This window comes from Perna viridis, chromosome 2 (assembly GCF_037379345.1).
Source record: "Perna viridis isolate PV_CMFRI_1.1 ecotype Kerala chromosome 2, ASM3737934v1, whole genome shotgun sequence".
Lineage (NCBI taxonomy): Eukaryota > Metazoa > Mollusca > Bivalvia > Mytilida > Mytilidae > Perna > Perna viridis.
The window spans coordinates 27,323,115-27,338,098 of NC_142446.1; the positions used below are offsets into that span (position 1 = coordinate 27,323,115).

General features: G+C 31.9%; 1 protein-coding gene across 1 annotated transcript in view; it reads right to left on the reverse strand.

The window, feature by feature from the left end:
* Positions 1–2,438: 2,438 nt before the first annotated feature.
* LOC148624291 (putative ATP-dependent RNA helicase DHX57) overlaps positions 2,439–14,984 on the reverse strand; it is a 43,342-nt gene continuing 30,796 nt past the window's right edge. Inside the window, exons 23-27 of the mRNA XM_088566959.1 lie at positions 14,849–14,963; positions 13,772–13,833; positions 11,659–11,748; positions 9,198–9,341; positions 2,439–8,339 (exon numbers count right to left, since the gene is read on the reverse strand). Of these exons, the coding sequence (XP_088423085.1) occupies positions 8,196–8,339; positions 9,198–9,341; positions 11,659–11,748; positions 13,772–13,833; positions 14,849–14,963 (555 nt within the window). The 3' untranslated portion in view covers positions 2,439–8,195. The remainder of the gene's footprint in view (positions 8,340–9,197; positions 9,342–11,658; positions 11,749–13,771; positions 13,834–14,848; positions 14,964–14,984) is intronic.

The following is a 14,984-nucleotide window of genomic DNA, read 5'->3' on the forward strand; positions in this document are numbered from 1 at the left end:
CATGATTTCGTAATTTTTTTTTAAATCTTTATAACAAAAAAAAATAATAATAAAATAAAATAAATAAATAAGTATGTACAAAATAATAATAAATCCTGACCCAAGTACATTTTTTGGAAATAATTGCAAAGGCAACAACTATTCTATTACTGAAAAGTGGGGACTGTGATTTCCATGCTCCATGGTCTTCATTAAGCAGCAATCATTTGATTTTATTAGGGGGCGGGGGCAAGTAAAACACATTCTTTTCTAAAAGGTTTGGAAACAGAACTTTGTTTGTTTTTTTTTTAAATTCCATAGCCCCCAGCAGGAAATAAATGACTACTGCCAGAAATATGAAAGGAAAAAATTACCAAAAAAAAAAAAAAAATACAAAATTGAACATTCTATATACTCAGTAAAGCGAGTAAGTTAGTGAAAATGCACTCGCGTTCCTTTTTGTGTTATTTTTTTATATTAAGACATAGATAAAATATCTTTAGAGAAACTTGAATATAGAATTTTCTTCTCAGAAAAACTCCAAGACCCTTCTTTCTATTAGTAATAGAACTGTTGGTACCTAAACTAATTCTTTGATTGACCAATATAAATAACTTATATTTAATCATTTTACATCACTTTACAAATGACATATTTTTCAATAAATTACTTTAAATTAAACTTCAGCGGTCCTTTTCACAAAAAATCTTAAGTGTAAAATTAGTCGTGAGTTATGATGTCATAATAGAGTTAAGTGTTGTGACGTCACAACTTACGACTAATTTTACTCTTACGATTTTTTGTGAAAAGGGCTGCAGCACTTTCTTCATAACACCTGTTCAAACTTTTAATCAAAGACAACCATCTGTGCATATACTTAAAATTTACAAAAGAAAATCAAACTTAAAAAATAAATGTACATTTTTCAAATCTCAGGTTCATTTCAAAGCGATCACAAGTCATAAAATTTTCAATTTTTCAATGTCAGTCTTCACAACTAACTTTCCAGTTCACATGCCCAAAATACATTTTCAAGATTTTTTATATAGTGACTGTTGGCCTGTAGTACTTAATTTTACAGGCCCACCTCCATCTTGACAAGCCTTGGGCCTCGGACTACTGCTTAATAGTGAAGACTGTAATGCTTCATTCGTGTGTTTGTGTACAGTCTGATAGATATGTACTTAAAATTGACGGCAAAATTGGTCTTATTTTTTTCTACCAAATCTATCTCTATAACATATATTAAAAAAACACAATCGGGCAATCATCAATGTTTTATTTCTGTTACTATAAATTTGATCTATTTCTAAAAATATAAAATTACCTCTAACTTAAAAAAGCAAAGATGTCTTGATAATCCAAAACAGAAAATGGCAGACTGGCAATAAAAAAAAAAAAAACTGGAAAAGAACTGAACTTACCTAATCAGTACACCAATAATTTTGAGAAGGAATTGATGCTTTTTGGGGTCTGGTACTTCTTATGCCACATGTGAATATGCTTATTTTTTTATTAAAAGGAAACATTTATGAATTCAACAAAAAATAATTTGCAGTATTTTATCTCTGCATGAGAAACTCCCGCGAGTTGAAAAAAAAAAATTAATAATCTGTTTATCGCTGTTTTGCTGAAGTGTAAAGTATTAGTTCTCTTTTATTTTCAGTTTTCCTGACCTAAATATGTATATTTTATTAGCGCTGCAAAGTTTCCTTTCGAGACTATTTTTCGGCGACGTGATGCGTGACGTCACGTATATTGTGCAGCTGTGATACACATCATTTGAAAACAAGTACTATCTTTAATAAAAAGATATCCGACGCAGTAAAATTTTGTTCTTTTCACTTAAAGTTTTCTACAATAACACAATTTTAATTTTCGATAGTTTTTTTTTTTTTTCGAACGTTGCTGAGTTATCAGCATTTGGCCAATCAGGAAACAGAATTTTGATCGGGTGACTTGCGTTGTCATAGAAAAGCGTCTTTAAGGTCGAAGGGTAAAAAGCGAAACTACATGTATACCGACTGCATCGAAAAACAAATTGGTTAAGTATGTCGGTCGCGTTAAAAATTTGTGAAGTAATTTGGGGATTTATTCATTCTAATCAGATAAGTTATTGTATATTATCATTTTCCATTGTAGACCAGAAAATATTACCACAAATTAGTCATTATTTCATACACAGTAAACAAACAGGCGGTTATTTGGGTCGTCAAATATTCCTACGCGGTTGCTTGTATGTCATGCGAGGACATAGAAACTAGCAATAATTTTCATTCTCACTTGACTGGCGTGAGATTGAAAATTATCGTACAGCAAGATCAAAGGGATTTTTTTTTTTTACAAAATAGTGATAATATACAATGGCATGGAACAGCTAGTTACGATTCCTAGTGTTCTAGCTTATATATATGTCCCTTTTAAATAATTCTCAATTGTGAAATAGTTAAACACAGATATCAGTTTTAACAATTTATTAAATTATCAACAGCATCTATGTAACAGTTTTTTGGCATATCACAGACTGGAAGACACTTTAAGTATCAGTCCATGTAAGAATCAGGCAGTAGGTGAAACATGGTATGAAAAAAAAAACCATTCTGATTTTTGACTGTTTGCACCATCAGAATCAAGGAAAAAAATATAAGATTTTTCATGGACCATTGAGTTACAATTTCACTGAAATGCACTGAAAATGAACATTTCAAGGGCAGATAACTCAGTCAAAAACTTCATTTTTCTAAGATTCTATTGAACAATTTCTGAACAAATCCAATGATGCAGAGACCAAATATGAAGCATCCATGAATGATATTTTATTGTCAGATCGGTGGGGTTTTGTCTTGCTTGTTTCTGATTTTTTTCCAATTTTGCCTGATTCTTACAAACACTTATACTTTCAAAAGACTTAAGACTTCACAAAAATATTACTATATAAGTACAATGTATATGGACAAAGGCATTAAGTAATATTTGGGATGTGAAATCAAAACATCCTCTCTATTTATAAATCTAACACATAAGCTTTTCATATGCAATATCCTTTGTTCGACTAAAATGTTAACTATATGTTTATGAAATGTTTGTTTTTTTTTTTACTTTAAAAAAAAATTTTTTGAAAGAAAATCTTTTAATTTCCTATGTCAATCAAACACAAAAGAAGAGACTTCAGGGATTCTGGCAAGTAAACATATTTGAGAGTATCAATATTCAAAGAATGATTTTTAGTTGTTTTAAGTGTTAAAATCAATCTGCTGGGTATGTTATAAAACAGCCAAAATAAGTACACCACGAATATTAATACCCTTACAGACCTTCAATTTCTTATTTACTGTCTAGACACTGTGAATGTTCAAGAAACTTCTTTTTACTTCACACTATCACAACTTGACAAACATATCACACAATATCCTTTTAACACAACTTTGTAAGAGTTACTAATATATTTCCATTGCTTGTTTGTGAATTACTAGTGAACCAAATGCTTGTATTAAAAAGAGGCTCCCAGGAGCCTGAATCACTCACCTGGTCAAATTTTTGCCTTTTAAGGGCAACAACTCTAATAAGGAGTTGGGTCTCATAAACCACTTCCGGGTCAAATGGCCACCCCCTATGTAGTACCAGAAACACACTGAACCTAGACATATGCATTGTAAGTGCATTATTTGTGTGTATTATGATTAAAAGTAGTCAAAATAAAGCTGAGAATGTGTACTTTAAAATCATATATGTAATTAACTACAAAAGTATATGAATAATTTGTGAGTAATTTGCCTCCATGCTGTCAGTTAGCAGAAAAGGTAAAAATGTGGATTTTCAGTATTATTTATTCAAGTACATTTTGTGAAGAATTTCTACAATCATCATACCATTAGCATATGATTTTGGAAGCCTTATTTTCCAAGCTTCACAACGGTATGCAACTTTAAGATGTCAATTGTCCTGGGAATTCACAGTGAGACTTTGAAAATTACTTTTTTAACATGTAAAGTAATGGAAACTGAAAGTGGTTAGTGAGACCTTGTCAGACAATTTTGACTCCATTTGATTCATTGGAGACATTATAATAAGGATCCTTTCAGCAATTGAAAGCTATTGGCTAAACCCAACAGATTTGGAGATGTATGTAAAAATCTGCTGTCTGACTCCATTGTTCTATTTTTAGAAATGGCAGCCATGTTTTTTTTCAGCAATCAAAAATCCTTTATTTCGTTAAGGATACCCTATAAAACAAAAAATGACAACTTTCATTGAATTTTGCAGAACAGTTTCTGAGGAGCAGATTTTTTAAAGTAATAACATCAAAAACAGCAAAAAATGTCCAAAAAGGGCAATAACTCCAACATGGGTCAACAAATTTTCACCAAAATTTGACCACAGATAGATCTCTTCATGCTGAATAATTTTATCCCAGTCAGATTTTGGTTAAACCTAACCATTTTGGAGATATATGCAAAAATCTACTGTCTGACCCCTATTTTTAATAACAGCGGCCATGCTTTATAACAGATCAAAAATCCAAATGGTTATTTTATTAAGGGTACCCTTTAAAACAAAAATACCAACTTTCATTAAATTCTGTAAAGCAGTTTCTGAGGAGAAGATTTTTTAAAATAATAACATTAAAAAACAGCAAAAAATGTCCAAATAGGGCAATAACTTCAACATGGATCAACAGATTTTTACCAAATTTTGACAACAGATAGATCTCATCATGCTGAACACCTTTACCCCATGTCAGACCTACTGTCTGACCCCTATGTTCCATTTTTAGTAACGGTGGCCATGTTTTTTGATGGATCAAAAATCCCCACATCTGTTCAATGCACGATACCCCAAGGAACTTTCATACCAAGTTTAGTTCCAATAGGTCAAGTGATGTCAGATTTTTGAAAGAAATAACATTCAAAATAGCAAAGAAAAGTAAAAAAAGGGCAATAACTCCAACATGGCTTAACATATTAACATGAAAATTTGACCACAGATAGATCTCAACATGCTGAACACTTTTACCACATGTCAGAATTTGGCTAAACCTAACGGTTTAGGAGATATATGCGAAAAAGTACTGTCTGACCTCTATGTTCTATTTTTAGTAACAGCAGCCATGTTTTTTGATGGATCAAAAATCCCACATCAGTTCTATGCAAAATTCCCCAAAGAACATTCAAGTAAGTTTGGTTCTAATTGGTCAAGTGGTGTCAGAGAAGAGTTTTGAAAGAAATAAGATTCAAAATAGCAAAAAATGTTGAAAAAGGGCAATAACTCCCAACAGGGCTTAATAGATTAAAATGAAAATTTAACCGCAGATAGATCTCATCATGCTGAACACTTTAACCCCATCAGAATCTGACTAAACCTAAAGGTTATGGAGATATATGCGAAAAACTACTGTCTGACCCCTATGTTCTATTTTTAGTATCAACTGCCATGTATTTCGACGGATCAAAAATCCCCACATCAGTTCTATGCAGGATACCCCAAGAAACATTCATACCAAGTTTGGTTCCAATTTCTCAAGTAGTTTCAGAGGAGAAGAGTTTTGAAAAATTGTTAACAATGACGACGGATGATGACGACAGACGCCAAGTGATGGCAATAGCTCACTTGGCCTTCGGCCAGGTGAGCTAAAAAGTAGATACTTTAAGGAAATCAAATAAAGATATGACAACAAGATATATCAGTCCGTAAACAAATGGAATCAGATAAAAAACCATGTTAACCAAACCGTCTTAAGACTGAATGACTAGTTAAATTTAGGCAGATATTCAGTTTTCACAGGTTGAAAATAAATTGTAACTGTTATGAAGGATTAGATAGGTTTAACTGTAAAATGATTAAACAATAAATCCTATTAAAATGTTTCATTTGATGATAAAACAGTAACAATCTTGCTTTTCCTAACAGTACCAGTCAATAACAAGAGGCTCCCAGGAGACTGAATTGCTCACCTGGTTGAATTTTGCCATTCAAGGGCAATAAATTAAACAAGTTGTCCAACAATTTTGACTCAAGAACACTTTGATAGGACTTATCATAAGATCACTTCAGTAAATGAAAGTCTAAATCTATCATAGTTTTCAAGACAAATCTGAAAACTGTAAAAAAAAAAAACGTCAAGGACACTCTTATAAGAAGGTGTCTGACAAATTTTATGCCTGAAGACTTTTGTAGTCCTAAAAATAAAGATAATCTAAGCAATTGAAAGAATTTGGCTAAACCTAACGGTTTTGGAGTTATATGCGAAAAACTACTGTCTGACCGCTATGTTCTATTTTTAGTAACAGTGGCCATGTTTTTTGACGGATAAAAAAAACCCACTTCAATTCTATTCAGGATACCCCAAGGAACACTTATACCGAGTTTTGTTTCAATTGGTAATATAGTGTCAGAGAAGAAGATTTTGAAAGAAATAACATTAAAAATAGCAAAGAAAAGTAAAAAAAGGGCAATAACTCCAACATGGCTTAATAGATTAAAATGAAAATTTGACCGCAGATAGATCTCATCATGCTGAACACTTTTACCCCTTTCAGAATGGGCTAAACCTAACCATTTTGGAGATATATGTGAAAAACTATTGTATCACCCCTATGTTCTATTTTTAGTAAAGGCGGCCATGCTTTTCAATGGATAAAAAATTCCCACATCAGTTCTATGCATGATACCCCATACTCCAGCAATGCTAAAGGTTGTCTGGCAAGCTATTTTCTGACTTTGTGGGGTATGGAGGAACGGAATTCCAACCACTTATGTTGTACGAGTAGATACCCGAAGGAACATTCATACCAAGTTTGGTTCCAACTGGTCAAGTAGTGTAGGAGGAAAAGATTTTTGAAAGAAATAACATAAAAAATAGCAAAAAACATTGAAAAAGGGCAATAACTCCAACGTGGCTGAACAGATTAAGATGAAAATTTAACCACAGATAGATCTAATCTTGCTGAACTCTTTTACCTGGTCAAGACTGGGCTTAACCGAACCGTTTTGGAGATATATGCGAAAAACTATTGTATGACCCCTATGTTCTATTTTTAGTAACGGTGGCCATGTTTTTTGACGGATCAAAAAACCCCACATCAAGTCTACGCAGGATACCCCAAGGAACATTCATACCAAGTTTGGTTCCAATTGGTCGAGTAGTGTCAGAAGAGAAGATTTTTGAAAGAAATAACAAAAAAATAGCAAAAAAACGTTGAAAAAGGGCAATAGCTCCAACATGGCTTAATAGATTAAAATGAAAATTTGACCTCTGATAGATCTTATCATGCTGAACACTTTTACATTGTCAGAATTTGGGTAAACCCAACCGTTTTTGGAGATATATGCGAAAAACTACTGTATGACCCCTGTTCTAATTTTAGTAACAGCGGCCATGTTTATTGACAGATCAAAAATGCCCACTTCATTTATATGCAGGATACCCCAAGGAACATTCATACCAAGTTTGGTTCCAATTGGTCAAGTAGTTTCAGAGGAGAAGAGTTTTTAAATATTGTTAACGACGACGGACGACGACGAACGCCAAATGATGGCAATAGCTCACATGGCCTTTGGCCAGGTGAGCTAAAAAGGTAGATTACATTTACATGTATAAATAATAAAATGGCTGTGGTTCTCTTATATACATGTAATTTGCAATGACTAGGTTTAACATTATTGCACACCTAATTTATTTATTTTCTTTCATTCTTTGGAGTTACAAGTTCATTACTTTGTGTGGTAATGGTACTAATACATTATTATTACTATCACAAGCTAGAAATAATTCATTAATATAGATGTAAAACAACTAGAAAACATTATAAAGCCTTTACTTATTTATAAATGTATCATCTGAATTATCAAAGATAAGTCTGAAGAAAAAATTTTAAAAGTCTAATATCAAACTCTTTTTTAAACATATCTAAATTTTAAAAAATCCTTTAAGGTTAAAACTGTATAAATTGGCTGATAACAATATATTCATCTACCCCTAAAATCAATCAAATCAAGACCAATAATTTTTGCAAAGCGCCAATTTCATACCCAATTTATGTAATTTTTGTCTCAATAGTGTAACAAACAAATGACAAACTAAGATGGTCTATAACTATTTCTGCATTAGAAATTAATTCAGAATTAGATTAGTTTTTGTCTGCATGAAACACCTCCAGTCTGAAATTAGTAAAGACTGCTACTTTTAATGTAGAAATATTTTCTTTACTGTCATGTTCTTATTGAGTAGATATAAGTGTAACAATGGTATCAATGATTTTACTGCCTTTAGGACAGGAACACAAGTCCATATGTGGGTTCTTTATTTTATCTGATAACAACTGGTCTAATTCTGTTCTTAACTCTCTAACAAGCTCAGCCACCTACAAAATAGAAAAAAGTCAGCACAAATAAAATACTAAAATGTAACAGTTTTTTTTCTACAAAGACCTCATTTAAGTTCCGTAGTCATTAAAAATACATGTAATACCAGTTTATATTAAGTTACTTCAAAATTATAAGCTATCAATTTTCATTTTAATTCAAAACTTTAACATTTTATCAACAGAAGGCTATTCTTGGCAAATGAAAGTTGTTTACACTTTAAACTATAGAAGTTTATGGCCAGTAACTTATCCCTATCTACAAATGTGTGATGGTTTTTTTAACAAGATCCCTAGCCTGGCACTGTAAGTATGACAGACTTTGTCAATTACTTGTAATTTGTATTTGTTAAAAAAAAAAATTCATAAAAAAAAACTACCGTTAAACATTACAAAATGAGATTTGAAAAATTTCTCCACCATTAATGTCAAAAAGTCCAGGGTCAGTCCAAAGCTCACAAAATACAAGATAAAACATCTAGAAGTTGAAACTTTTCTAGCTCTTATTCTTTTTAACACATGCCAACATTTTGAAAATATGGATAATTCATGTAAATTCAAATGGCAACTAACCACCGAGGGCAGAGCTATTAATGATATAAACTTACTCTAATCCCTAAACAGCTCAAGTCACAACCCTCAAAAATGAACCCCATCCTTTTTGTAGTATGTCACCTTGAACGTCACCAAGTGGTATAATTTCATAAAGGTCCATTTATGTACTCAAGTTTTTTGTCTGGAAACCAAATTGTCCCAGACATGTGCAAAGACAATGACAATGAAGCTGATGATGACTGCATGATACAATTATCCAATTACATATTGGTCCTATAAAAATTATCATACCAGTATAATTACCTGGTGTGAACTTGCAATGAATTTTATCCATCCATCATCTACCGACAGGATAAATTTGCCTCTTTCTAGGTCAACAGATATACAACCACCACCAAACAGCAACAGTGGATACACACTAACCATTGTACAATCCCTGATAAATACCTGTAATAAAAGGTCAATAACGAGGGATACACATTAATCATTGTACAATCTCTGATAAATACCTGTAATAAAAGGTCAATAACGAGGGATACACATTAATCATTGTACAATCTCTGATAAATACCTGTAATAAAAGGTCAATAATGAGGGATACACATTAATCATTGTAAAATCTCTGATAAATACCTGTAATAAAAGGTTGATAATGGGATATGCACTAAACAGTGTATAGTTTCTGATTAATACCGGTAATAAAAGGTCAAAAACAGGATCCACACTAAACGATGTACAAATTCTGATAAATACCTGTAATAAAAGGTCAATAATGGGGGATACACACTAAATATTGTGCAGTCTCCAATAAATACCTGTAAATAAAAGGTCAATAACTGGAGATTTGCACTAAACATTGTGCAGTCCCTGATAAATACAGGTGGCAGTAATAAAAGGTCAATCAACAAATATGAAAAATAGAAATGAAAGATTTCACCCTAATGTCAATGTTGGTCATTAATGTGTCGTCATGTCGTTATTTGAATTTTTAGTTTAATTTAAAGGAGTGTCATTGTTCTGCTACTGTGGATGTTATTACTTTTGTTGTCTGGGCCTTTCAGAGCTTTTACACTTATTGAAGACTTTTTAGTAATCTCAGTATTTACTATTTTTATAGGGATTATACGATGGTGCATTTGTTGTGTTTCACTATATCTGTTCCCTTTTCTAATGTCAGAGGATAAAAACTAATCATTGTACAGTTTCTGAAAATACCTGACCAATTAAAGTTTACAGAGTACAATTAACTATCCTTGTTGTCATGTGACCTGACAATTTATCTTTGTGAGGAAAGTAACACTACCGAAGCATGATAATACTTTCTGAAGGTAGAGAAACTGTTGGCTCATACTCCCAATAAGAGTGGTAATTGGAAGACTATATAATATATTTTCATGTTAGATTCTAAGTAATTTGAATAAGGGAACAAATATTTGATTTTCATGTGGGGAAGATAGGTTTAAGATGAAATTTAAAATAGAATGGAGTAGAGTATTAAAGTTATGGTCATGACCCCAAAATTCCATGCTTGCCTGATTCTTGTGGTATGGAACTTTGTAGCACAATTTCATCAACAAATATAGTTGGTTCTTAATTACCATAATACCTGGTACCTGTCTTGGAGTTAAAAGATAAAAAAAAACACAAAAAAGATATACTGTACTACCAAATTTGGTGATTTTCACCAACTATAAATACAGTCGAACCTCGTTAAGTCGAAGTCGAAGGGACCATGCAAAAATGTTCGAGTTATCTGAGGTTCGAGTAATCCGAGGTCGAGGATAAACCGGAAATACTAGTAGTTTGGTCAATGATTGTTTCTGTATTTACATCATTTGTTGTGCTTGTACATGTACATGTACTTCACTTTACATGGTACTTCGTAATGTCTTGTGTTTCATATCGGAAGATATTTTTTGTATGTTGTATATCATGTTTGAAATACTGAACGGCACTGAGTATTTGAGTGAAATTTCCTTTTTTGTTTTTTCTACATCAAAAACGTCATAGTTCATAACATGTTGCTTTGTTTCATTCACAATCAGGAGTATCATCAAACCATGTATTCTACATTATTATGAAAAAATTTCAAATTCACTAGCAAAACAAATGTAGTCGTTGAAATACCGTTACTATCACTTACTATCCTCTGTTTGATGTTTCATTAAATAGTCAGATACCATTGCAGTTCATCTGTATTTTTTTAAATTTTTTATCAAAATATCCGATATCACTGTTAAGTGTAAATTCTGACGTGTTCTTAATACAAGTTGTTTCTTTTAACAAACCATAAAGAGTGTCAACATTAATTTTAAAAGCCATGCTAATCGTTAAAATACACTTCGATCATGGTTTGTAATAAATCAATCAGTTTGCCGACTAATTAGTTGACTTCGAGACATCAGGGTTAATTAACCTCGAAGTCCTATCGAGAGACTGATTGATTACCTCGAGTTATCCGAGGTTTCGATTCATCCGAGTTCGAGTCATCCGAGGTAAAATTGTATTGGAGTAAGGGGAGTTTTGCTGGGACTTTGTAATTAGTTCGAGTTATCAGAGATTTCGACTAATCCGAGTTCGACAAATTGAGGTTGGACTGTAGTGTCGCTGTCATAAATATCAGTATACTACTATAATTTGACTTCAATAAAATCTATAAAATAATAAAACTTTAATACAGGCATTTCATCTGATATTGATTTTTAGGGCACAAAGTTACTATGTTTGCTCTTTAAAATGACATCATATTATAGATATAGCTTACCTTCGATGTTTTAACCTTTTCATGGTAAACTAGATATGGACTTTCATAATATCTGACTTGAAAGTTAACTGAGGACGGATGAATGTGTACCTAAAAACACACAAAACATTGTTTATAATCATAATTTCAATGTTTTTTTTAATGCATTTCATTACAATTTGTTTCTTGAATTAAACTAATTTGTAATCCTGGCACAAGCATTCTACTAAATTCCAATGGAAATCAGGCTAGGATTTCATTAATGATCTCAGTTTGAGATTTTCCTCAAATCTTTGATTTCAAATTTACTTATTGTTAAAATGAGTAGGAAAAATACATGTCATGAGATGAATCCATCTCTATGGGTCCTGTTTTAAACAAATTATGGTAAAATTTTGTTGCAACATACTGATGATAACCCACATGCCTAATTCAAAATTCTATAATCACAGACAAATAAGTATAGAAAAAGCACTAATGAACTTGAGGTCAAACTTGAAGTTAAAAGATTTCCAGTCCTGGTACTTGATATATCAGGTTGAGGTTGTCAATTGTCACATTTCAAAAGCCTGTCTTAAGTGACCAAAATGTTGTAGGCCAGACATGATTTGTTTGAAGTGGGGTTCCTATTGTTGTAGGCCAGACATGATTTGTTTGAAGTGGGGTTCCTATTGTTCACTTTCCTGTGTGTACTTTTTGCTTCTTTTGTATTGTATGTTTTGTTCTTCATGTGTTATTTTTGGTCAAAGTATTTTCATTAACTTGCACCTTTGGTATTGCTATTTCTAACTTGCACCTTAGGTATTGCTATTTCTAACTTGCACCTTAGGTCATACTATTTCTTGTTACATCATTAAAGCAAAAAAAAAAAAAAGTAAAATTTGACCTCAAAGTCAAAAGTCACAGACTCTGTTTAGCAATAGGTCATCTTAAAGCTGTCCACCCACATGCCAAAAAAGTAACACCCCAGTTATAATTCATAAGGAAGAGACACACTGAATGACCAATACCGGGCATCCACAACAGTTTTATCTTTTACCATTAGGCCATAGTTATCATATTTCAAGTTTTACCAATTATTTTTTTATAAAACCCATGGGCAGGAGAAGATAAACAAAAATAATCAACTTTGGTTGTTTTTTTTTCCTATACCAACCTTGTCAAGATCAAAAATATATTTTTCTTTATTTTACTAAAAGATTATCTAACAATGTAACAATTACCGGTATAACAATTATTATTTTTTTATCTTGACAAGGTTTCAATTTGTAAAACAATGTGCAAGACCTTTCTACATAAAAAATAACATTAATTCAGATTCTTTAACTGAAATTCTATTTTTTCTGTATGGAAAAAACTAGGTCAGAGGACAAAACATTTTAAACATTCAACCATTTAAATTTTTTTCTACTTTGGCAAAATTTACGGTAGGAGGGTTCGTAAAACTAGAAATAAAACAAGAAATCTGTAAGCATTGATATGAGGAACAAACAAACTCGGTAAACAGGAAGTTGTTGTCGAATTTTTCCAAAAATCGATCCCCTATATTATGGCTTACATGTACCTACAGAAAGAATGTGTTAAAATTTCAAGCCGCTGTGATGAGTAATTGCTGAGAAATTTCAACTTTCAAATAATGTCAAAAATAAAAAAAGTCCTTGGTAAACAGGAAGTTGTTCAAATTATTTACAAAATTATTTTACACTATAATACATGAAGAATGTGTTAAATATCAAGCAGATGTGATGAATAGTTGCTGAGAAAAATGTGACAAAATTTCAACTTTCAAAATATATCAAAAATAAACAAAGTCCTCGGAAAACAGGAAGTTGTTGTCAATTTTTTCCGAAAATGTATCCCACCGTATGACACACCTACAGGAAGAATGCGATAAAATTGCAAGTCACTTTGATGAGTAGTTGATGAAAAAACTGAGACTGGATAATAGAATAAAATGTTAAGGAAACACAGAAACACAGACAAGGGTAAAACAGTATATTCCCCTATCCATTGGAGCAGGGTATAAAAACTATCCTAAATGTTCTTATCATCTCAAATATACTTAAAAATTTTATATATACCTAAATGTTCTGATCATCTCAAATATACTTAAAAATTTAATATACAAACTTACAAATCCATCAGATTTTGTTTTAAACTTCAGTTCTTCAGGTTTTGGAAACTTAGTTACAGCACCTGTAATGTATGTACATATAACTAACATTGGGAAAAGTGTTTAAACATATTTCAGACAACAAAATATGGCTCTTATAGTATTGAAAAGGGCATTACACTGCCTCCACTGGATAAAAAATATCAAATTCTGTTAAAAATTATCTGATACGATGAAATTCAAACTTAATTGTTAACACGTACAAAGAAAACATCATTTATTTAGTTTTTTATCCAGTAAACAGAAATTTTAAAAATAATTTTGCTACAGTACATGGATGGACTGCTTGTGCATTTGTGTAACATATAATCAGTCTCTTTATTTCTGTTTAAACAAAGGATTCGGACGTTTTTTTGAACTAATCTTTAGGTGTTTTTAATTGTTTAATACTTCTTCCACAGCGGCAAGATTTAAAAGAGGGTGGGTTGGGATCATGCCAAAGAAGTTTAACTCAATCACATTTTTTGCACCTGTCCCAAGTCAGAAATTTCTGTATGTATTGTTTCATTTTCAATTTCAGTTTACTTTTATGTTGCTATAGAATATAGGGGCAACTATTTCACTGTACCTGTTTATAACCGTGTATTAATTAAGGCCAGCTGCAGCATGTCGTGGGGAGTGAGGGTTTCCTCTTCATTCATTGAAGACCCATGGGTGGCCTTGAGCTGACATTTTTCATCCTGATGGGGTTGTTGTCTCTCTGACATAATCAATATATCCATTCTCGTTATACTACAGACAAATGAACATGTTGATTCCTATCTATCCTTTCAAACTTTGAATTGTTTCAGGGGTAATAACTGAATAAGGCTTGACCATTTGATTCAGGCATATTTAAATTAAAAGTCTAAAAGGGTGCTATCTTTGAAGTTCGTACATTCCCTCCTATATAATAAATAAAAGCAAGTATCCTTTGTTCATTCCCATGAAATTTTTAATTTTACTGTGCAAAACATTAGTTTTTGAAGTTTGGAAATGAAAGTCCAAATTAAAGTTTGGTTACAATGTAAAAATCATTCGGAAAACACTATTACAAACCTGTACTGCTAGGGTTAAATTTTGACTGAGGTGTCATGACCTGTACTACATTGGGATATAATGCTCCTACAAGTATGGCTGATATCAACTTCAAGTTCTTTACATTCATATTTGCCTGCAAATAACATTGTGAATA